General features: G+C 40.6%; 1 protein-coding gene across 1 annotated transcript in view; it reads left to right on the forward strand.

The window, feature by feature from the left end:
• CDH23 (cadherin related 23) overlaps positions 1-25,861 on the forward strand; it is a 639,510-nt gene that overhangs the window by 578,036 nt on the left and 35,613 nt on the right. The window contains exons 44-53 of the mRNA XM_070946306.1: positions 66-168; positions 3,500-3,625; positions 5,757-5,960; positions 8,091-8,549; positions 11,771-11,887; positions 12,391-12,615; positions 14,362-14,531; positions 16,517-16,654; positions 21,247-21,366; positions 25,399-25,576. Coding sequence (XP_070802407.1) covers positions 66-168; positions 3,500-3,625; positions 5,757-5,960; positions 8,091-8,549; positions 11,771-11,887; positions 12,391-12,615; positions 14,362-14,531; positions 16,517-16,654; positions 21,247-21,366; positions 25,399-25,576 — 1,840 coding nt within the window. The remainder of the gene's footprint in view (positions 1-65; positions 169-3,499; positions 3,626-5,756; positions 5,961-8,090; positions 8,550-11,770; positions 11,888-12,390; positions 12,616-14,361; positions 14,532-16,516; positions 16,655-21,246; positions 21,367-25,398; positions 25,577-25,861) is intronic.

The raw sequence follows: 25,861 nt of genomic DNA on the forward strand, positions 1-25,861 counted from the left end.
ACTGGACTTTCTTGTTTTGAATCTTGTTTTAAATCATTGTTTCTTTTTTCTTGGTACAACTTCAGGATTTTGACTTGCTGGTGATTACAGTAGCGGATGAAAATGATAATCACCCTCTTTTCACTCAGAGTTCCTACCAGGCTGAGGTGCTAGAAAATTCCCCTCCAGGTAGGTGTGTCCTTCACTCCGCCCAAATCTCAGGAGTCTCTTCCAAGCACTCATGTGATTTCCTGCTACTAATAAAAGGTTCTATTTTTCTGTTAAAAATATTTTAAGACATATATAATAATTAAAATGGTGATGAGCAGAGGTGGGTTCCACTTACATTTACTACTGGTTCACAGCGGAAGCGCACATACGCGCTTCTGTGCATGCACAGATCACCCCTGATGACATCGTGGCAAGTGGGCGGAGCCTCCCGCCGGTTTTACTACTGGTTCTATAGAACCGGACCGGACCGGGAGCAACCCACCACTGGTGATGAGGGGAAAAAACTGTTCCTTCATACTTTCCAGGCACAGGACCCTTTTCCAGTTTTTTAAAATTATTCTCCTTTTTGTCTCCCTATTGCAAGATTTATGTGTTTTCAAAAGCATACAAATAGTCCTCAACTTACAACCAGTTGCTTAATGACCATTTGAAGTTATGATGGGCCTCTAAAAGCTATTTACAACCAGTTTTTGAAGTTATTTTGGGCACTTGGCAACCGGTTCGCTTTTATAGCTATTTGCAGTTTCCCGCAGTCACATAATCAAGATTTATGAGGTTTTTTTCCTGGTCTTTTACTTCCAATTTTTGACCAAAAAAAAATGTTTACCAAATTGATTTGTTTAATAACTGTGGCATTGGTTTAAAAACCATAGTGTTTGCTTAACAACTGTGTTCACTTTACAACCAGTGCAAAAAATGTCGAAAATTCGGGGCCAGTCATGGGATGACTCATAATAGATTTGTAACTGTACTTCTTGGCAATTTGAGGACTTCCTGATATATAAGTGAGAGTATATAAGTGGGAGAAAATTTTCTGAGATATTACTGTACTATATTTAAAGGAAAAATGCTTTTGAAGTGAAAGAAACAGAAAGGGAAATTGAATAAGTCAAATACACACCCAGATTTATTTTACTGCTTCTGGTCTTGGTGATTTCTAAAATACTCCTACTTCTCTTTCCCAGTCAGAAAATGCAGCTTTTTTCAAATTATGCAATGGGGGATTTATTTAAAGCTAAATTATGATCTTTTGTAGCTCACTTGAATTATAATAGCATCAGTGAAAATGACAAAGTCTCATGTGCTGATTCTAGACCTGTGATGGCGAACCTATGGCACGCGTGCCACAGGTGGCACACGGAGCCATATTGGTGGGCACGCAAGCTGAGCTGCGGTGTGCATGCATGCGCCAGCCAGCTGATTTTCAGGCCTTCTCGGCCCACCAGAAGTCGGGAAACACGCTGTTTCTGGCCTCTGGAGGGTCTCCGGGGTAGGTGGATGAGGAAGGCCTGTTTTTCCCTCTCCCCAGGCTCCAGAGGCTTTCTAGGCCTTCTTCCCCCCCGGAGGCCCTCCAGAGGCCAGAAATGGCCTGTTTCCCGACTTCCAGTGGGACCAGAAGGCCTGTTTTTCACTCTCCCCGGGCTCCAGAACCTTTCTAGGTGCCTGGAGAGGGCGAAAATGGCCTTCCCCACGTCTCTGGAGGCCAGAAATGGCTTGTTTCTCGACTTCCGGTTCCACCAGAAGTCCGGTGGCCCACCGTACCATTGCGTGCCAAAAGCATGGGGAGCATGGGGGGGTCGCACGCACATGCACAGGGGGCGGGGCACATAGAATTATGGGTGTGGGCACACGTGCACGTGACCCCCCTACGCTCCCCCCACTTTTGGCACTCGATGGCAAAAAGGTTAGCCATCACTGTTCTAGACACTCATATTTGCTTCTTTGATCCATTCAGATATCAGTTGTATTCGTGCTCCTGATATTTGAATTGCATGTTGGGAATAAGCATGCTTCCTCGTATTCTCAGTTTAATCAATAAAGGAGAATATCTGTAGCTTAGGGTTGAAGTGAAGGGGTCCTTGGTGCTCTCTGAGCTTGCTTGTTTTCTTGCAGATGTTTCATTACCCAAACTAGGTAACATCATCAGTGCGAGTCCTAGCACAGATGTTACCTAACACAGATGTTATCTAAAGCTCAGAGAGAACCAAGGACCTTCATTTCAGTTTAACAAAACAGCTCCTGTTTTGACCAATTTGCTATTAACCAGTTTGTCTGAAATGGCAACATGCTTTTGAAGAAACCTTTGAAATGAGGATCACAAATCATAAAATTGACCTTAATATGTGATCTGATTTGAAAGGAGCCCCACCACAGTTTTGGTTATCACAGCTGTGATGTAATTAAACCAGATACTATTTTGTTAAGCCAAATGCTTGAGATAAGGTGTTCTGCCCCAGCTTCAGATTCTCAGAGAATGTGACACACACCAAGCTTCGCAAACACTGTTTAATTCCAAACAAACCCCTTTCAAGAATGCAGGCTTCCCGTACAAAGTTATTAAGAACAAAGTCCGACAAAGGTTGGCAACCAGCCCAGAAAACCAGATATGAGAAGTCGCTTGCTCTCCAAGACGCTCTGTAGTAATGAGACGTTGTTTCTAGCAAGAAAGCACAAGCTGTGTGCGACTTAAATAGGCGAAGGGAGTGGCCAATTATCCTCAAGCCCTACTCTCGAATAGACCTCCTCCTCCTGAGTAGCCTTTTGGCAGCCCTGCGTGCCCGAGCATTGAGGAGAGGCTCTTCCACTGCACTCTCTCCACTGGAAGGAGCCTCTGGAGGTTCTGAAGGCCGTGGCTGAGTCTCTGCCTCTGGCATCACATCCTCTTCGGCCTCCTCGCTGTCCGACGCAAGCGCCGGCTGCGCAGGCTGCTGGCGTGACACCACACCAGCCTCCTCGTCATCGGGATCAGCCACGATCCGCGCAGGCCACTGGCGGGCCACAACATAAGGAAATCTATAAGCAGATGATTTATTCCTAGGCCAAATTGTTGTTTGAAGTACGGTATCTGAAATATGAAATCATCCCTAAAGTAATTGCACATAAATATAGTTTTTCACCTAGTGTGAAATTATGACTTTAAATACTTGAAATAGTTTCTCATGTATTTACATCTCAGTGAACCACATGATATCCTTAACTGACATACTCTCTTGGGAGCTTAAGAATTTGCCCAGAAGATAACATTTCACTAAATGTCTTGATTTTTTCCCCCCACTTTCATGTGGCTGATGACCGTATGTTTTGTTTTAGCAGGGTTTAAGGCTTCTTCCAGGTGCGTCTTGATTCAGTCTGCCAAGGTTACACCAGGCACTATTGTATTGTTTCATAGGATCTCACCCTATTTCATTCATTCATACTTCATTGTTGATCATCAGGGAAAGGGAAGAGGGAGGTAGAGTCAGTCTATCAACATTATGCCTCTTTTCTGAGTTCTTTGTGTTTGATTCAGGAACTCCTCTCACTGTCCTTAATGGACCGATCCTAGCTTTGGATGATGACAAGGGTATCAATGCAGTGTTGACATATCAACTGCTTGGAAAAGAAAAGAACCTGTTTATCATTGACAGCAGAACAGGTAAGAAAGACATACATTCTTCATGTATAGCTGTCTGTCTGTTCAGGATGATGAGGCAATAGAATATATGTATGTATGTATGTATGTATGTATGTATGTATGTCTTTAGTTATTCGGGTTTTCTCCCGCGTAAAATTGGAGGTGTCTTGGCAATGTTTTGACGAAGTCTCATTCGTCATCTTCAGGCTGGTGTCCTCGGCTTCGTGCTTCTAAGAGCAAATATATATATATATTCTGCCCCATGAGAAGAGCAATATGGAAACAGTTGAAAAATGCCTTCTGACTTTTAACAAATCTGCTAGTTAAATCTCTGCGAATTATATAAGGTTAGCATGAGGCACTTCCAGATCACCAGTTTTTCCACCAGCCACATTTTCTGACTGCCTTACTTTAAATAAATCAAAACCTCCCAAACTGATTATTTAAAATTAACAGGACTTGGTTTTGGTAAACATGAGGTTTTTTTGTTTTTTGTTTGGTAAGACTATAGGACAGTGATGGCTAACATTTTTGCCATCGTGTGCCAGGAAGGGGGTGGAGGTGGGGGAGGTTCGCGCATGTGCATGCCCACACCCATAATTCTATGCGGTCCTTCCTGCGCATGCGCGCCCAGCCCCCCTCCCCCCTTACTCCTGGCCCGTTTTTCTTTGTCACCTGGCTCCAGATCCTCTCTATGCATCTGGGGAGGACGAAAACAGCCTTCCCCACCTACCCCCAGGCCCTCCGGAGACAGAAAACAGCCTGTTTCCCTACTTCTGGTGGGCCTAAAAGGCCTGAAAATCAGGTGGCCAGCACACACATGCGCGCCAGAGCTGAGCTGACGTGCCCAATGATATGGCTACGCATGCCATCTGTGGCACGCGTGCCATAGGTTCGCCATCATGGCTATAAGAGTTGCCCAAGACTGCTAGCCTAGCAAAACTTGCCCTTTCTGACCAAAGAGGTAAGGAAAGACATCTTTGTCCATCACTTTCTTAGCTCATCATTGCACATCAGCCAAGTGAGAAGCCTCCTCAGCCTTTTCAGTTTTGTGCCATTTTATTTCTTCCTTTATTCTCAAAGAAACAAAGCTGCAATCCTCTCATTGTTCCACCATAATGCTTTTGGACCCCTTAATGTAGCCTGAGTGGATTCTTGGAGGTGAGAATAGCCAGGTGTTTTCCCAACGATGCCATTTATAGCACTGAAGTTGATGTTGTAACCCATTCCTGCTTCTACAGTAAGATTTGCTGAATGGCAATTTAGTCTTCTCTATTTGCTCTAAACCAGGGTTCTCAAACTCCTGCTTATATCTGACCTACGGGGCCACCCTGGAAACAGCGAAGGACCGGCCCGCGGTGCCTCTGCCAGCGAAAACGGCTCATCCGAGCTCCGTTTTTGCTGGCAGAGGGTTTCAGGAGGCCGTCCCAGCTGAAAATGGAGCTCACAAGTGCCATGCCGCTACCCTCCCGAGCTCTGTTTTCACTGGCAGAGGGTTACAGGAGGCCGTCCCAGCCGAAAATGGAGCTCACGAGCCTGTTTTCTCTGGCAGAGCGTTTGGGCCACCACAAACGCCCCTGACATGAGTGACATCATACTGACCATGTCCCCCCCTCGGCCACGCCCCCCCATCCCTCCCAAGGTCAAACACAACCCTGATGCGGCCCTCAATGAAATCAAGTTTTACACCCCTGCTCTAAACTGTGTAACTGCAGAAAAAAATATCCCCCATATCTACCACAATGGGAAGCATCCAGTGATGATGTGAACTAATCATCAGAGGGTTGAGTTCAATTTCATGTTGCAACTGTACTTCTGGTCTAGAAGAGCACATGGTCTCTGTTAAATATTGTAGAGTTTCACAAACTCTGATCCTTAGTACATTTGGAAGTTTGGTGCTTATGACCAGAAATTAGTTTCATTGCCTGTGTCAATAGGCTTGGGGATCTCAACAAAATCTTCCGCGCATGCGCCCAGCCTCGAAAACGTGGCTAAATAGGACGGCATTACGTCCGCAGTCGTCACTACCGGTTTGGCCGAACCAGTCTGAACCATCTGAATACCACCTCTGGGAGGTATAGATCTGGAGACTCCTTGGACTGCCTTTTTCCCCCTGTCGAGCTCATCTCTTTCTTGTATTATTAACCTTTAGGTGTCATTTCGGTGAAGCCGGGGAAGGTGATAGACAGAGAGATTTTCTTGAATCCCATCTTGGAGTTTCTGGTTGTTGCAACTGACATTGGCAAACTGAACAGTACTGCTAATCTCACCGTGGCCATTCTGGATGATAATGACAATAGACCGATATTTCATCCCGCGGTCTTGTCTGTTCGGATACTAGAAAACAGCCCTGCAGGTTAGAATGAAGGCAAAATGGAAAATTTGGAACTGATTTGAAGTTAAGTATTAGGGATTTAAAATAAGTGGGAAACAAAATCACTGGAAATGTGAAGAGGGTGGGGTGTTGCCTGTGAAAATCAGGGATTTTTTTATTATTATTATTATTTTTACAATAACCTGTACTATGAATTCTGCTAATGTATATAAAAAAAAAGATCAAATTTATTTCTCACCACATTGGTAAATACAACTGCAGTATTGAAGCAGGTAAAGAAAAAAATTCAGTTCCACTTAACAGAGGAAAATTTATTTGAAAAAATAAAATCAAGTGATTCCTTTTCCAACTTTGATGTTAAAAATTATAATTTTAATTGAAAATTATATTTTTAATTTATATTTTCCAAATACCCTGTTTCCCCCCAAATAAGACATCCCCTGATAATAAGCCCAATTGGGCTTTTGAGTGCATGGCAATAAGGCCAAGCACTTATTTCAGGGTTCGAAAAAAAATATAAGAGAGGGTCTTATTTTCAGGGAAACATGGTATACTAAACTATGGGGGATTCATCATTCCTCTGCTAAAGCATACTTTAGTTCCTAGGAATGAATACAGAAACTCTATCCACTACCTCCTTGCTAGTTTCAACTAGAGATTTTATTTAGCCCCAAATAAGGGATTGATTTGTTCAGAATATTAATTTACAAATTGTCTATTGATTTGTCCAGAATATCAATCTACAAATTTAAACCAGCAGTCTCCAACATTTCTGGCACCAAGGACCGATTTTGTGGAAGACAATTTTTCCACGGACTGGGGGGGGGAGGAGGGGGAGGATGGTTTCACACACAATCTAAATTCCGCACATGCGCAGATGAAGCTTTGCTCACTCATCTGCCGCTTGCACAGCCCGGTTTCTAACAGTCCATGGACTGGTACCTGTCTGCGGCACGGGGATTGGGGACCGCTGCTTTTAATCACAACTTTCCCCCTTTTTACATGATTGGGGAAGTGTAGTTTAAACTAACCAGAATCCCTGCACCAAGAGAAATAGGGTGGACAAGGTTTTGGTTGGGAAATTCTATTTTAAAAAATAACTCTGTACTTCGCAACTAGTTGGTCAATTATAAAAAAGATATTGATTTAATTACGTCTATATAAACTGTGTTGTTATACCTATCTGTATTTTTAAAAAGTATTGAAGACTATTTCTTCTGATTGCAAGCAATTTGATATTGTACAGACCAATATTTCTCAACCCCCCAACCACTTTGTGGGAGGCGGATTTCAATTCCCAGAATGCCCCAGCAAATATGCTGGCTGGAGAATTCTGGGAGCTGAAGTCCACATCTCTTAAAGTTGTTGAGGTTGAGCTACACTGACATAAACCACACACAGAGCCTTTTTCATTTCTCATTAAAACCTCATACGACCCTCTGTGCAATTATCTGTTGGGACTTGCAGTTATTTGTGTTTATGTTTTCCAAATATCATGTACAAATAAATTGTGGAAAAGTAAAACAAGTTATTGCAGCATCACAGTGGTGCGCATCTTGCTCTAAGGCAGGGGTGTCAAACTCATGGCCTGGGGGCGGATCCGGCCCACGGGGTGCTTAGATCTGGCCCGTAGGGCCGCCCTAGAAACAGCAAAGGACTGTCCTGCAGTGCCTCTGCCAGCAAAAACAGAACTTCCAGGCTTCATTTTCAGCTGTGACGGCCTCCTGCCACCCTCTGCCAGTGAAAACAGAGCTCCAGGAGGCCATCACAACTGAAAATGGAGCTCTGGAGCCTGTTTTCGCTGGCAGAGCACTCAGACCTCCACAGACGCCCCCCCCCGGACACGAGTGATGTCAAGCTGGCCACACCCACTGTGGTCATGCCCACCCCACCCCCGAGGTCAAACACAACCCTGATGCGGCCCTCAATGAAATCGAGTTTGACCCCCCTGCTCTAAGGGATAAGTTTTACAACTTCCTTTGCATTATTCTGCATTACTCACAGAAACTTATGGAATTATTGGAGGTCAGTAAGGTTAATTGGAGAATATTGGAGGTCAGATGGACTAATTCAAAACGTTCACTTGTTTCTTCTGAAGTTCCGAATAACTGAAATATCCTCTCTAATAATACAGTCTGGGATTCCTCCTAGGTTTTTCTGTGCTTCAGGTAATTGCAACTGATATGGATAGTGGCCTCAATCAGCAGCTGAGCTACCGGATAGAAAGTGGAGCTCAAGATAAGTTCTTGATCGATGCTAATACTGGGGTCATCAGCGTGGGCAACATAACTATAGACCGAGAAGAAAAAGACCACTACCGCTTGACAGTGGTTGCTACAGATCAAGGCACACCGTCTCTCTCTGGTACTGCCACCGTGAGCATCCAGATTGGTGATCTCAATGACTCTCAGCCAGAGTTTCTCAATCCCATCCAGACGGTCAGTGTCCCCGAATCAGCTTCTGTAGGCACAGTTATAGCTGAAATGACAGCAGTTGACAAAGATCTCAATCCCCAGCTGGAATACTACCTCATTGAAATCCTGGCCAAAGATGATACGGATGCTCTCGTGCCCGACCAGCAAGGAGTTTTTTCAGTAGATTTTCGAACAGGTACAAGAGTTGGAAGTAAATACGATAGATAACAACTGTGTATAGCAGGGGTCTCCAAACTTGGCAACTTTAAGACTTGTGGACTTCAACGCCAATTCTGGGAGTTGAAGTCCACAAGTCTTAAAGTTGCCAAGTTTGGAGACCCCTGGTGTATAGGTTCTAACAAATATGGTTAAAAATAGCAGAAGAAAAAAAAACCCCTAATGCTTTGTACTATAGTAAAGCTGAAAATAATATTATTGGCCCAAATTAGCAATTATGCTAAGCCATATATCAAATGTGCATTCCCAGATTTTATGATATTGGGGCTGAAAAAATCCAGCCATTTCCCTCCCAATATCTTTTACCTTTTTTTCTTTCCTTTTCATATCCTGCTCTTTTTTTCTTTCTTATTCTCCCTTGCTTTCTTGGGCACTTCCAGACTCCAGTCTTTCCAGTGTGCAAATCCTCTGCTTGTACAATTTAAAGGTACCCTGTTTCCCCCAAAATAAGACACCCCCTGATAATAAGCCCAATCAGGCTTTTGAGCGCATGTGCTATAATAAGCCTCCCCCTGAACACAGAGCTGGAAATCAGGTAAGACGGCAAGAGAAGCCCCATCTTGCTCCTTGCACTCCAAAATAAGAGCCGAGGTGGCACAGTGGTTAGAGTGCTGTACTGCAACTACTTCAGCTGACTGCTAGTTCAGCAGATCAGCAGATCAAATCTCACCGGCTCAAGGTTGACTCAGCCTTCCATCCTTCCGAGGTGGGTAAAATGAGGATCCAGATTGTTGGGGGCAATATGCTATTTAGTATACTGTCGATTGTTGTAAGACGCCCAGAGTCCTCAGAGAGCGGGCGGCATAGAAATATGATTAATAAATAATAATAAATAATAAGATCTGCCTGAAAATAAGGCCAAGCGCTTATTTCGGGGTTCAAAAAAATATAAGACAGGGTCTTATTTTGAGGGAAACACGGTAGCAGGGATTGAACTAACTCTTCTGACTATTTAACACTCATAGGTCATCAGAGGAATTAGCATATTTCCTTCTTTGTGACTTTAATATGGGTCACAGAGAACCAGCCAATGACCAAACAGAGCAAAGGACAAGGACAAAAATTGATATGCCATCAGCACTTCAGACCACCCCTCAGTTTTACATGAAGACAATTTTCTTCTATCTCATCAACCACCAGGACTCCTACCTCCTCAATTTGAGGGCAGAACATCAGTTTCTCCCTTCCTTTATAAAGGAGAAGGAGGAGAGGAAAGGGAAAGGGAAAGGGAAAGGGAAGGGAAGGAAAGGGAAGGAAAGGAAAGGAAAGGAAAGGAAAGGAAAGGAAAGGAAAGGAAAGGAAAGGAAAGGAAAGGAAAGGAAAGGAAGAACCATAATAGTTCTATATTGAAATTTTTGATAGTCCTGCCATCACATCTCAGCTGATCTATACGTTCAGCTTGATTAAGGATCATTACTGTCTGGAAGAGCCCTCTGTGTTTGTCTATGCACTTTTGGTGGATACTTGCTTTAACTAACTATCTTTTTGCTTTCCTTATGGCTCTCAGAACTGCAGGTTTGATTTCTGTGTTTCTATGTCTATGCTATCTGTTATCTTTGCATCTCTGCCAACACTCTTTTCATTGTCATCATCATCATTCTCATCGTCATCATTCCTGGTTTAGTGCTGGTTTGTGTCTGGCTAGCAAACTATACCTTGTGCCACAGCCTTCACAGACTGAATGATGACTGCCCTCAGAAGCACCTAAGCAGCTAAGGGAATGGGAGGGGCAAGCATTTTTAGGGTAAGTGATCCTTTGTCTTGTGATCTGGTTCACAGGGGAGTGTAGCGAAGCTTTCTAGATCTAATGACTTGGTGATTTTCAAAATTTGCTCCTGGTTAGTCGCTCACAATTCATGTATGATTTTGAAAAAAAAATCATGATTTCCCTAAGCAATGAGGGTCCCGTATAGGAATATTATGCACAACTTTGCTAAGTGGCTTAGACTGAGAAATAGTAATTTCTCGAGGTCACTTGCTAAATTTCATGGCTGAGCAGAAATTTCATGAAACTGTTCGTGGAGGGTAAATATAATGCTATTGTTCTTTTAAAGTTTGCAGTGATTTAAGAAAATAACATATGCATGCTGCTCAAACTCTCCATAAATGGAGCAGCATGTAAGTTCTAGCAATATATAAGAGCTGAGGTGGCACAATGGTTAGAGTGCAGTATTGCAGGCTACTTCAGCTGACTGCTAGCTGCAGTTCAGCAGTTCAAATCTCACCAGGCTCAAGGTTGACTCAGCCTTCCATCCTTCCAAGGTGGGTAAAATGAGGACCCAGATTGTTGGGGGCAATAGGCTGACTCTGTAAACTGCTTAGAGAGGGCTGTAAAAGCACTATGAAGCGGTATCTAAGTGCTATTGTTATTGCTATATAAGAAACTGAATAGAATAGAATAGAACAGAACAGAACAGAACAGAACAGAACAGAACAGAACAGAACAGAATAGAATAGAATAGAATAGAATAGAATAGAATAGAATTCTCCACTGGTCAAGTGTGATTGGACACACAAGGAGTCTGTCTTTGGTGCATAGGCCTTCAGTGTACATAAAGAAAAATAAAATACATTCATCAAGAATCATAAGATACAACACTTAGTGATAGTCATAAGTTACTAATAAGCAATCAAATCGTACTAGGAAACAAATAAAATAAAATAAATAAAACAATAAAAATAAAGTTCATATAAAACAGAGTATTAATCACGGAGCCATAAAAGATAATGCTAAAGCGAATTTACAGAATACAGCCCCATCTCAGCTGACGGTGGGAGTTCATTTTCAACCCCTGTTCTGAGGAAACCTACTTTAATATTATTTCTATACAGAGAGAAAAGCACATTTCATTCTAGCACTGGGATCAATTTAGCTTAGAGTCAGTCATCTTTCCCACAGATGCCTTTTCACAGGTATGTTTTTGTTTATAAATACTGCTTATAAAAAGTTGTAGAATACAAAGACATGTTTTTTTAAAAAAAACAAGTAAGGCACAGTAAGAATGGATATGTGTAGAATAAAGTGTAAAGTATATTTTGTAAACCAATAATTCACTGAGGGAAACATCCTTGAGGAGGAAAAAGAGATCAGGAAGAACTGAGAGACTTTTCAGCAATTCTCCATAATTTTATATGCCACTGAATTTGGAAGTCTTTTTCTCTTCATTTTGTACTTTTTAGGAGCGGTGAAAGTGAAGGCTACTCTAAACCGGGAACTGGTGGCCACTTATGATGTCACAATATCTGTCTATGATAACGCCAGTGAAGTGCTGGAGCGCTCAGTGAGCGTGCCAAATGGTGAGGGAGTTTCTACTCCAGATTAGATTAATAGTGGTGTTAATATTTTTTTTTAAATAATGCATGATCTACTGGTCCAGCTTTCATAGATTCTGTTGGAAGATGTGTAGCAAAGAAGTCATTAATTCGTCTGACAATTCAATCCTGTGTTTGATGGCTTGTAGAAGTCAGGAAATATCTTCTGGATATCTATCGGGTAGATTCTTCCAACTCATTGATTCTTGTCTTGCTTTCTTAGGCATAAGAGAAGGAGTTCACTTCCTTTTGTGTGTAACAGCACTTCAGATACCCGAAGTCTGTTTTCACTTCTACCTTAAATCTTCACTTCTGCAGGCTAAACAAATCCTATATGGGGGTCCTTAGCGCTCTCTGAGCTTGGTTGTTTTCTTGCAGATGTTTCATGACCCAACCAACTGGTGCTCTTTAAAGAAAGAGAGACAGCAAAATGGTTAATATTCAGATTTTCAATATTACTTGTCTTTTTATTTCCCTTTCTCTTGCAGCCAAGCTGACCGTAAATGTTTTGGATGTCAATGATAACGCTCCTTGGTTCCGCCCTTATGGGGCAACATTTTTCACAGAACGGATACTAGAAGGAGCCACCCCAGGGACGACCTTAATATCCTTGTCGGCTGTAGATCCAGACAAAGGTGTTAATGGGCAGATCATATATCAGTTGTTCAACCTCTCCCATGAGGGATATGTCCAGCTTGAAGACAGCTCAGCTGGTAAGACCCAAGAATTGTTGTTTTTACTGGGATGTTTTTAAGAGAAGGAAGATGGCTCTTCATACGGAAATTTAAAATTAGATTAACCCATTTTTTTGGAGTATAAGATGCTCCTGACTATAAGATGCATCTACCTTTTTTGGGGAGGAAAACAAGGGGAAAAAAATCTGCCTCTGCCTCCCAGCAATTTGCCTCCTTGCAGCAAACAGCCTGCTTTAGTTTCATTTTCATTTTCAGCACAGCCTGATTGGCACAAGGAAAAAAATTTGCCTCCCAGCAATTTGCCTCCTTGCAGCAAACAGCGGAGGCCCGCGCGGCAATAGGCAATGACAATCCCTGCAGCCTGAAACAGCTGAGGGTTGAGAGGTGGATCCAACTGACTATCAGCTACTTGTGATAATCAGGCTGTGCTGAAGCTGAAACATGCTGTTTGCTGTTTTCTACAAGGAGGTAAATTGCTGGGAGGCAGAGGCCAAAGGGTGGGGGCCAGTGGGTGGGCAGGGCTACATTCAGTATATAAGATGCACCCACATTTTCACCCTCTTTTGGGGGGGGAGTGCATCTTATACTCTGAAAAATACGGTACTTCAAAAACAAACGTACTGATTTACTTCATGTTTATTTTCGATAGTGCAGATGATGTCTTTCTTCACAGAGACAGCCAGAATCATCCTTGTTTTGCAAAGTATTAAGATGCTTTATTGACAGATGCTAAAATGGGTTGGGAAGTTAATTGGGGTCAGGTCTGGATTGGAGGGGAGGCGTGTAGGAATCACAGGGCTATAGACTAGAAAGGGAACTTTTTGAAAAAATCGTGAAAAAAGTACGTGACAAACCATTTCCCTATTGTTGCCAAGAAAACTGTAGGATATATGAAATCACCAGAAATCAAGCAAACCTTTTTTATTATGAAAGTAAAACTGAGTGATGGAGGATCTTGAACAGCTAAGCTGCATGTTATCTCAATTCTGGCTTTTGTTCTTTTCCAGCTATGCCACCTTTCCACTTTCATAAAATGCATTCTTGTGGAGTTGGACTTTCACAGCTGAATACTTAGGCCATGATTGACAAACTTGCATTGTCATGTTGCCATCACGTGATGTATTATGACGTTTTTCCCCTTAGTGGAGCTGGGGAGGGTGTGGCCTGCCTGTGACGCATCTGGTCCACGGGCCACCAATTTGACACCCCTGATTTAGGCCAACCATTTTTTGATGTTATTTAAAGATGAGTAAACAAATATCTCCCCAAACTGTATCAGGGTGCTACATCATTTGTTGCCTTCTTTTTTAGTTACAATCAAAAATTCAACTTGTGGTACCCTGGACAATAATAAATTTTTGGTTCCTGTGTTTGTTTTGTTTGTTTTGTGAATATATAGTCTTTGTGTGGGCTTTATGATGTAGGAATATGTATAAAAGATGTTAACCTACAATAAAATGAAGCTTAATGGTTCAGGATCTTCATCTGTTTCCAGACACAGATTCCATTTCTGACATTAAATATGAGAATAATCTTTTGGTTCGCTTATCCCAAATAATTCAGAATATTTATTTTAAAATTAATCCCAAGGGCCTTAACAGCATACAATATATATGATTTGATATTCTAGCAGCAGAATCTGGGAATGTAAAAAGTCTTTGTGTTCTTTTAAGCATGTTGTAGAAATAGAATGAGGGGACAGGATATGTTTCATAAAAGGATTACGGACAGTAACAATATTCACATTTGCCTGATCACTTTTAGGAAAGGTAATTTCAAACCGAACAGTTGACTATGAAGAGGTCCATTGGCTGAATTTTACTGTTCGGGCCTCAGACAATGGGACTCCACGGAGATCTGCCGAAATACCAGTTTATCTAGAAATTGTGGATATCAATGACAACAATCCCACGTTTAGCCAGTCATCTTACCAGGTGAATGAAAGCAAGAAATATTTATGAGAAAATAGGAGGGAGAAACAGACTGGGGAAAGGGTCATCCTGTTCTTCTGTTATTTTTCCTGTTTCAAATACTTTTCTTTTTGCAGCCCTGTGGTTGAAATGTAGGGTTGGATGATCAGGATCATACTAGGCAGGGGGAAGGGAGCGTATATATAATCTATATAATCAGAATGTGGTGTATATCAATAATATATAATGCAGTTCTGTTGGTTCTACCATATTGCACTTATTCTTTTTTGTAGCTGGGTGAAACTGTTGTAAGAACTTAAAGGTACAAGAATTGATTTGCATTTTCAGATGCTTGGAACCTCCTCTGATGAGGTTTTACAAAAGCTCTTGAGAAATGCAGAAGCAGGACATAAAGTTGAGACAACTTCCTTATCATCTGTCTCTGTCCCCTCCATCTGGTGGCCAGACTCATACTCCCTGTGAAGGAGAATTGTTTTAATATCCATATCTATTAGGCTTTGACAGACTTACAATTATCTTCAAAAGTTTGTTTCATCTTTTTAAAAGCAATTTTTAAAAGTTGGTCCTGTAGTACTTAATACTGTAATTAGCAGATCAGCTTGTCGGTTGAGTGAATTATGGATCAAATTTATTATGTCATTGTAGTAATATTAGTTTAGACAATATCTCGAGTTATATTATTCATTTACTTAGCCACCTTTTTTCAACTAGGAAGATTCATAGAATGGTATCCAAATCATTAATTCAAAATATAGACATTTATCTTAAACAAATAAAACATGCTGGCTGAGGAATTCTGATAGCTGATGTCCATAATATCTTAGACTTACCAAGTTTGAAAAATATTGGTCCAAAGTCACACAATGACACAAAGAGGGAGAAAAAGAGAAGAAGGCAGAAGGCAAACAAAACATTCTTGTAATGTTATATGAATCTTACAATGGAATTTTTGGACTTCTTATTCTAAGTATTTAGGAAAAGAGGAACCCAAAATAAATCTTTGGTAAAGGTTGATGAACAATTATCTATCTATCTTAAAGGTTGATGAACAATTATCTATCTATCTATCTATCTATCTATCTATCTATCTATCTATCTGTCTGTCTGTCTGTCTCTGTCTGTCTATCTATGTCTGTCTGTCTGTCTGTCTGTCTGTCTGTCTGTCTATCTATGACTGTCTGTCTATCTATATCTGTCTCTGTCTGTCTGTCTATCTATGTATCTATCTATTTATATCTGTCTCTATCTATTTGTATGTCTGTCTGTCTATCTATCTATCTATCTATCTATCTATCTATCTATCTATCTATCTATCTATCTATCTTTCTATCATCTACAGAATTTATATGACTGTCCACTCACTTTCAGTAACTCTAGATGGCTTACAAAAAAGCCATTTTATTTTACAAAAAATAAAAAAAAACCAATATACAAAGAGTAAAAACAATAACCTCCCTGGAGACAACAAGCAACCAAGCTAGTCATTTGATGGGCTCCACCCCACTTTGGATTCCCCAGAGTGGGGTGGAGCAAAACCAGGTCTTCAGGGCCTTGCCTAATTTCTGCAGGGATGATGTTCCAATGGGAGGGAGCCAGATGTACCCCTAAGGAGATGGGACAGCAACATTCCCTGCCTCCCTGCTCTGGTGGACTGAGTGGGTGTAACTGTGAAGAGCCAGTTCTTCAGATAACCATGGAGGGTTTTAAAGGTGACAACCAGGACCTTGGATTGCACCTCTAATTGTATATTAGAAGCAAGGCAAACTCTGAACAAGATGGCTTCTCGGGATGGTGATCCCAGTTTTATTTGCTCACTCTCTGGACTAGAAGACTTTCAAAGTGTTTTCCAACTTTATGATTGTATAGCCTGGTCACTCAAGAAAGCTGCTTAACTCACATAGTAACTGAGTGTACAAAATATTATGATGCACCTTTATAATAATTCAAAGTATAACCACATCTGACTAGTGTTTTCCTCTTTTTTACAGAAGCCTGTCTTTGAGGATGTCCCTCTAGGGACCATCATTTTGAGGGTTCGAGCCACAGATGCCGATTCTGGACGCTTTGCTCAAATACAGTATAGCCTGGGAGATGGAGAGGGGAAATTTGGAATTAACCCCAACACGGTATAATGGCCATATAAGAGTCCTGGGCTAGAAAGATAATATGCTGGTCCTCTTCTTTTTTTTTTTTTTTATTGAAAAAGTTTTCAAATACAAGTTTTTTCCTCCTTTTTCCCCCCCTCTTCCCTAACCCCCCCTCACCACCCGTCCCCCCCTGTGACTTCTTCACAACATTAAGCTAATTCATAACTAATTACATAATATTTTAGCATTCCCTTACTCCCTCCTCAAAATACTGACCCTTAGCATAATATTCTTATAACCCCCATTCTCGCAATAATCTGCCCTTTTTCTCCTCCCCCAAATTTATAGTATATTATTACAACAACATAACATTTAATCTTTTATATATAATAATATAACATTTCAAAGCAGCCTTCTCCCCACATCCAAATTTAACATTTATTCGATTCTATCCAATTCCTCCACTCCCCTAAATATATGGCTTAAAAATCCTTTTTCTTAAACTAATCAATCAGTAAGCTAACCTATTTCAACCCAATTTCCCGTAAAATTACCATGCACTACAATTCTAAATATGAACCACTGCCCACTCTACTAAAATATACATATATCTATGTATACATTCCATTTTATAAAAAGAAAAAAAAAGACAATAACTTTAAATTTATAATCCAAATAATATCTTCTTTGACGTCTTTCCACTGGATTGTTGAGTCCATCATCCATAATTGGGTAACATAGCATCCTTGTGCAACAGTTTGTTCAAAATCTTCAGTCATCATCTGCCCCCATCAGTAATGAATATCCTCATGTATAAAAAGTAAAAACAACCACCCGAGTGACATTATGATTATATTCCATATAGTTGTAATTGTGGTTTTCATCAGGATTATTAATTCCCATCATCCTAGTGGGTAACAGCCAGATCTTCTGCATGCCCCAACATGACTCTCTTGCCTTGTAACTCGAAATAGTTATAATATATTTATTGGTAAAAGAAATCCAAAATAGATAATTCAAATCCAACAATGTAAGGCTCTTTTCACATCCCAAAATCACGGCATTGCAGAGGTCTGCCACTATCCTCAAGATAGTATTAAACAATACATCGCCTCCACTATTTTCACATATTCATTCTTTTTCTTAAAGTCCCTGGCTTCACTGTTGCTTAGTTTAGAAACTACTATTTCTGTGAGATCTGTTTCTTTTCTTTTTCTTTTTCTTTTTCTTTTTCTTTTGCGGGTTGAGTTTCCATCCTGGTTTCCTTCCTACAAATTGTGTATCAGCTAGTTGATCTTGTTGGTTTTGTTTTATTATCTCGCATTTCTTTTCCATCACTTGTATATCAACTGGTTGATTTACGCACTTGTCTGTAGCTTGATAATTCATCACATTGGAATCAGATGACACTGCACTCATATTTATAGACAGTCCAGCTGGGGTATCCGGAGAGTCCAAAGACAATTTATCTACCACAGCCTCTATAATTTGATATTGTCCCTTTGTTTCCAACTCCTTTTGTTTGTCCTGTATTATGCCTAAAGATGTTAAATTCTTTTTTAAGATTTTTTGATAAAATTCTTCCGCTTTTTCAACAGTGTTCAGTTGGTATCTTACTCCTTGGTGTCTGAATATTAACCCAACTGGAACATCCCACCTAAATAGGATATTTCTTTTTTTTAACTCAGACACTAGAAAACCAAATTTCTTCCTCTCCATTAACATCTTAGGCGGGAGCTCCTTAAAAATCCAAAGCTTTCTTCCACAAAATTGCAAAGTAGAACTAAAAGAGTTCTGCACAATATCATTTCTTATTCCTTTATCAGTAAAATAAATCACCACATCTCTAGGCAATTGCCTTTGTTTTGCCAACCAGGAGTTTATTCTATAAATTCTGTCAATCCTGCGAAATACTTCATCAGGTTGAACCTTTAAAATCCCAGCCAGAATTTCAGAAGATATCTTCCTTAAATCATCTCCGTCATTTTCCTGCAGGCCTCTCAGTCTAATTGCATATTCTGTAAAATTATATTGAATCATTAAAACTTCTCTTTCAATCCTCTGTTGTACATTTTCTTCATTACCAATCTTTTGGTCAACCTCCATTTTAGGTTTATCTTCTGAACTATTATCCTGAATGTTTGCCAAATCCTTTTTAATTTTTTGAATCTTGTCATCCAAATTCTCCTCAGTTTCTTTCATTTTAGACTCTAATAATTTGATATTTGCATCCAACGGAATCATAAAGTCTGCTAAACCATTAGCTGTTTTTAAAATCTTTCGATTCAAAAAGTCAAATTTAGATTTCACCAATTCACCAATTTCTTTAATTTCCAGCTTAAATTTTTCAAGTTGCTGATTCACAATCTCATCCCTTCTTACAATCTCCTCAAGAAGAAATTCTATTATATTAAAATCAGGTTTCTGAAACTGGAGAGTGAGAACTTGTTGATGTAATTTGTTAATGGGGGAATCCCCCCCCACTGCCTGTTTGTCTAACTTTATAAGTCTCAGTGCCATTTTTCCAGACAGACAAGATTTACTGGAAAAGAAAAAAAAAAAAAGCTTTTTTCCAACCAAGATCAATATCAGATCCCCAGGAAAAAAAAAGGAAAAAAAAAACATGAGTGAGAGTGAGGTTTTGCCTTCAATTACAGCCAGAAGTATTCACTCCGCTACTTTGTAATAGAAAACGGAAGGACTTTCCCCTTCAGCCTCTCTTCAAGCCGCAGCAGCAGCAATCGCCATTTTAAAAATCTTTTTTCCTTTCACTTCTTAAGCAACTTCAATAACTTTTCTAAAATAAGAGAAATACTTGCGCTTCAGGATCAGAGGTCCAGCTCACATCTTCTTTAAATAATTTAACAGATTTGCAGGCTTGCTTTTGCCCCCTAGCTCTGCGTATAGCAGAGATCTCCCAGAGCCGGAGCATCGGCTGGGGATACGGGGAGTCTCTTCCGCTCCCTCCCAAAAGTAAATAAAAAACTTTTGGGATTAGGCAGAGGACTCTACCCACCCCAGCCGGCTCTATCTCCGTTTCCTAATGGAAACGGAGTTTTTTCGAGCCGCCATTCCGTTGAAAAAGGCGGCTCTTACAGGCAGTGGGTTCGACGATCCCGAAGGAGCGTCCAGCGGGGGCAAACAGCAAACCGGAAGTCTTCTTGTATCTTTATCCAACTTGTGCTAGGATTATTATTAGGCAATGACGAAGCAATCAAAGAATAACAAAACATCTCTCTGATTTGTTTGTGAGCTCCCAACTATTTATGTCTAGACTAGTATTTTTCAGACCTAGTGACTTTAAGATGTATGGACTTCAACTCCTAGAATTCCCCAGCCAGGGAAATTCTGGAAGTTGAAGTCTGCACATTTTAAAGTTGCCAAGTTTGAAAAAGCACTGTTCTGGATGATATCACTCAATAATGTAGAGTAGTGATGAAATCCAATTTTTTTTTTACTACCAGTTCTGTGGGCATGGCTTGGTGGGCATGGTGTGGCTTGGTGGGTGTAGCAGGGGAAGGATACTGCAAAATCCCCATTCCCTCCCCACTCCTGGGGGAAGGATATTGCAAAATCTCCATTCCCACCCCACTCTGGGGCCAGCCAGAGGTGGTATTTGCTGGTTCTCCGAACTACTCAAAATTTCCGCTACCAGTTCTCCGAATTGCTCAAAATTTCCACTACCGGTTCTCCAGAACCTATCAGAACCTGCTGGATTTCATCCCTATGTAGAGTCTAGTAATGATTAATAGAGTAAAGTAAGACTATCTTACTGAATAAGACTAGAACTGTGCAAACAGCCTTTTCTGTCCCAAATTTGCACTTGAAAGAGAAATTAAAAAATTTGCCAGCTGCTGGGATAACTAGGTTTTGAGATACCGATTAGTGAATTTTCACTTTAACGCGTATGATGGCTTTATTTATATTATCAATCATTTCCTGTGACATACCCATTTACCATTAATATGAATACTGACGTGCTTTAAATATTATTTAAGAATAAATTATGCCCCGTACATATAACGAACAATAAATTGTGCATGCAGAAAACTGAAAACAATAGCTAGCAGTTTTTAAGATCCAGTTCTGATATAATTTTTCCCTTGGACAGAATTTTGTAAATAGAAAATGGTGGAAATATTTTTAAAGATTTTTTTATAGATCCGGCATAATGATCACGGTATTTTTAAATATTATGCAGAATCCATTTTCTAACTGCAGTTTTAAGGGCTAGCCACACTTTGCAAACTGAAACCAATACTAAATTCTATTAATTTATTTTATTAAGTAATAATAATAATAATAATCAAGGTTTTACGCTAAAGAGAACATGGTAGTCTAGATGTGGCTTTCATAATTATAAAAAAAAAATGAGGTAAGAAAATCAACATTCTCCATCTTGCCTGCCATAAGTGGTAATTAGGAATAAATTACTAACTTAGTGTTGACAAAACATGCTTTAAATGTATGTTAGCATCCCCAAATCTGGTGTCCCAGATATGTTTCCATGGATATCAGCTTCTAGAATATCACAAGTATTATCCTAGCTGTGAAATTCAGAGTCTTCCCATTTGACATAATTGTATAGTATCACTTTCTGATAACTTTCTGAAGATTTTCTTGTGTTTCAGGGAGATATCTACATTCTATCGACCTTAGATCGAGAAAAGAGGGATCATTATACGTTAACTGCAGTAGCTAGAGACAATCCAGGGGACGTTTCTAGAAATCGCCGAGAGAACTCAGTGCAGGTAACCAATTTTATTTATTTTTTATTTATTTTATTTGCCAAGCGTATATAAGATAACAGGTAAAAGTATAAACATAATTTGAATACATGAAAAGAGTAAGAGTAAAAAGGAACATTAGGACAGGGACGGTAGGCATGCTGGTGCGCTTATACACGCCCCCTTACAGACCTCTTAGGAATGGGGTGAGGTCAACAGTAGACAGTCTAAGGTTAAAGTTTTGGGGGTTTGGGGAAGAAACCACAGAGTCCGGTAGTGCATTCCAGGCATTGACCACTCTGTTGCTGAAGTCGTATTTTCTGCAATCGAGTTTGGAGCGGTTTACCTTACGTTTGTATCTATTATTTGCTCGTGTATTGTAATAGTTATTAATAATTATTGTATTGTAATTAATACTGTAATAGGGAGAATTTGTTCTTTGTTTTCAAACTGCTAAGAAGGTAGCCTCTGTCTTTGTCAGATGGAGATTTCCTTAGACCTATTTATGTCTACTATGCAAAAAAAGACTACCACTCAACCACTCCCGAAAAGAACAAAAAGACTCCAGCACCTCTCCACCAGGAATCAGCACCCAGATCAGCATAGATTAACTCCAAGATTAACATCAGACCAACAATCAAGTAAACAATACCCCAATCAAGAAACTGCCAAAGAGCCAACAGTAAACAGCCCAACCAAAGAATTTCTAAGACCAACACACACACACATGCAAGCCACTAAAATATAAACTGACAGCAAACAATACTCCTTACTAGCACTGACTTTGGATAATGAAACCTGTTGGTCTTGTTGTTGTTGTTAGTTGCAAAGTCGTGTCCGATCCATCGCGACCCCATGGACAACGTTCCTCCAGGCCTTCCTGTCCTCTACCATCCCCTGGAGTCCATTTAAGCTCATGCCGACTGCTTCAGTGACTCCATTCAGCCACCTCATTCTCTGTCGTTCCTTTCTTCTTTTGCCCTCCATCGTCCCCAGCATTAGGCTCTTCTCCAGCGAGTCCTTCCTTCTCATTAGGTGGCCAAAGTATTTGAGTTTCATCTTCAGGATCTGGCCTTCTAAAAAGCAGTCAGGGTTGATCTCCTCTAGGACTGACCGGTTTGATCACTTTGCAATCCAAGGGACTCGCAGGAGTTTTCTCCAGCACCATAGTTCAAAGGCCTCAATCCTTTGACGCTCAGCCTTTCTTATGGTCCAACTTTCAGTTTGGGTAATGAAACGTCTGCAAAAAAGCAAGAAAGCTCAGAGAGCACCAAGGACCCCTCATGTCAGCTCTGAGTACAAATATTCTCCTTTATTACTTATTTATGTCTACATCATAGATCCCCCTTCAAATAGTACCTTTCTGTATTTCATAGAACAGTATGGAGAGGAAGAAGCACTGATATGTTTGTGAATACCCAGAACATGGATACCCAGAACAGAAAGGAGTGGAATTACAAAAATTAAATAAAGCAAGGGAAAGAGAAAGGAGAAGCAGGCTCAGGGGCAGTCAAAGGAGGCTTAAAAACGTCAATATAGTGCATGAACTGTGCGATGAAATTTCTACCCCTTTTTTATGTACCTGCGGTATGTATGACACTTGTTTGAAAAGGCAGGACTTCAATTGTACAATTGCAAATACCATATCCGACCCTACCTTGGAAGTTCCCTTAAGGCAGGCTATAAATTTATACAAAAAAAACAGAAGCTATGGCATATAATTAGAGTAATAACGTAACAATATATAGAAACTGCAAGCAAAGGCAAGAAACATGTAAAGAATATCATATTCATACCAAAAACCATTTGTTCCTCTTACATAATTTTGCTTGACAATGCTGGTAACTGTAATATAAAATATATCCATGGAGAAGCAGCAATTACAGGTAGTCCTCAACTTATGACTTAGTGACTGTTTAAAGTTATGACGAATCCCCCAGAAGGTATTTATGACCGGTTTCTGAAGTTCCAGTGGCCACCCCACCCCTGTGTTCACCTGGATGTTTGGAGTGTCCCTTAGGCACAGGTCAGCAATTGATGACTTTTTGCTGAAAACTGGTGTTCACTTCCAGTTTTCAACAAAAATGCCCTATAAGTGAACAATGGGTTTGCTCAATGACCACCAATTCACTAAACAACCATGATGATTTGCTTAACGACCACTGTAAAAAAGGTCATAAAATCTGTCTGGACATGTGATTACCCACTTTACAACTTACAACCATAATGGGCAGGCTCCATTACAGTTGTAATATACACTACATGTACTTGTACACTATGTACCTACTACCTGTATGACATTTCGGTGCCATAAGAATTTCCCTGATCCCAGAATAGGCCTCTTTTTTTTCTGCTGAGAGTTGTACTATTGCAGAAAAAAACCTCAAATTATGTGGGAACAGTAGTGTTCTGATCTAGGCTTCCCAAAAGCACAAAGCTGACTCCTCGTCCTGATAAAACCCCTTTTATTTAGTTTAAAGGGAATTCCTCTCCAGCGAAGTCCCGGCCAACAGTCTTTCAAGAGATTTCACAACTACAGGCCTTTATCAGGCTTGGAGAGCTGCCAGGCCGATATCTTCCATACGCCACTCTGTAACAGACAGTACTTGGCAAGAAGTCAGGAACAGATCTTCACTCTAATGGATTGAATTAATTGTCTCCTGAAAACTCCCCTCCCCTTTCACTCCTCTTTATTCCTTATGGGAGAGGCCATTCACCGTCCACCTGTGCCTTTACTCCCGAGTCGACCCTTGTTCCTTAGCTGTTCCCTTCTCCTGGCAGCTCTGTGCATGCGCACACTGGGAATAGGCTCCAGCTGTTCTTCTGCCCCACTGATGGCCGACTCCGAAGGCAGCTGACAACTGTCAGACGGCCTTGGCCCCATCTCTGCCTCCAACACAGAGCACTCGTCAGAGCCTTCCCCAGACTCCAAGACTGGCCCATATTCCTCCCCAACCTCCTCACTGTCTCAATCTGCTGCCAGATCCACTGGCCGTTGGCAGGCCACAACAAATAGGCTGTCTGAAGCAAGTAGGCCAGGACAGAACCAGAATGGGGAGGAAACTATTCTGTCTCTTTCTAGCACTCCTTCATTTTTTTTCTGCTAGGTCAATCTTCTCAATCAACTTCCCAGCAGGCAGTGGGGAGTGATCAAAATGTATTTTGCCAGATATTCATATACCGTATTTTTCGGAGTATAAGACGCTTCGGACGATAAGATGCACCTACCTTTTTTGGTGAGGAAAACAAGAAAAAGTAATCTGCCTCTGTCTTCCAGCAATTTTGCCTCATTGCAGCAAACAGCAAATAGCCTGTTTTACTTTCATTTTCGTTTTCAGCATAGCTTGATTAGCACAAGAGAAAAAAATTTGCTCCCAGCAATTTACCTCCTTGCAGCAAGCAGCAGAGGCCAACTCAAAACAGCTGAGAGCAAAACACTGAGAGTCGGGAGGCGGATCCAAACAGCTGAAATGAGCTGTTTCTTCTTGCTGCTTGCTGCAAGGAGGTAAATTGCTGGGAGGCAGAGACCAAAGGGTGGGGGCCAGTGGGTGGGCAGGGCTACATTCAATGTATAAGACGCACCTAAATTTTCACCCTCTTTTAGGGGGGGAAAGGTGCGTCTTATACTCCGAAAAATACGGTATATTATTTTCAATACTTGCAAAGGACTTTTAAGGATGTATGAAATGAAGTTGGAGGTCAAGGGTTATTCTTCTACAACTTGTAAAAAAACAACCATCTTACTCCATAAACAAAGACGAATCCGCTACAACCAGCATCGTGAGTCAGCTTGGTATTTTCCAAACTTTGAAACTTTCAGTGCTGTAGACTTCCGTTCCCAGAATTCTTAGCAAAGTTTACTGGCTGGAGAATTCACAGATGTGAATGTATAGAGTTTATACATTTGGAAATTACCAAGTCTTAAAAGCACTGGTTAGTGTATGTAGTGTTGTTACACTATACGGAAAGGATGGCAATTTTATTTCAGTGTTGGACTTCAGTTTTCCCAGGTTCTTCTTTATCTGTAATTTCTTTATTGTTTTGTGTTGATTTCAGGTGTTAATTACAGTTTTGGACATCAATGACTGCCGGCCTCAGTTTACCAAAAAACAATATAGCACCAGTGTATACGAAAATGAGCCAGTCGGGACCTCTGTCATCACAATGACTGCTGTTGACCTTGATGAGGGAGACAATGGAGTGGTAACATTCAACATTGAAGGACCTGGAGTCGGTGTGTATTTCTAGTAGCAAACAAAATATTTGTCAAAAAAAGATGATTGACAGAATCACAGAAATCTCAATGTTTCAAACACCAGCTGCATATTTTTCGGTTTATCAAAAGTAGTTAATTTTTAACTGCAGAGATACAAATCAGTGCACCATAAAACATATTTGCATTGTATGCTTATTAGTATTACTAATATAAATTTTAAGTTTTATGATGGGTATGTTGCTTTCCTTTGCCACAATTCCTACTTTGCAAATAAGTTATTGAATGTTGGTGGTAGATCTTTCC

Source organism: Pituophis catenifer, unplaced genomic scaffold (assembly GCF_029215685.1).
Source record: "Pituophis catenifer annectens isolate HBS135680 unplaced genomic scaffold, rPitCat1.0.hap2 SCAF_6, whole genome shotgun sequence".
Classification (NCBI taxonomy): Eukaryota; Metazoa; Chordata; class Lepidosauria; order Squamata; family Colubridae; genus Pituophis; species Pituophis catenifer.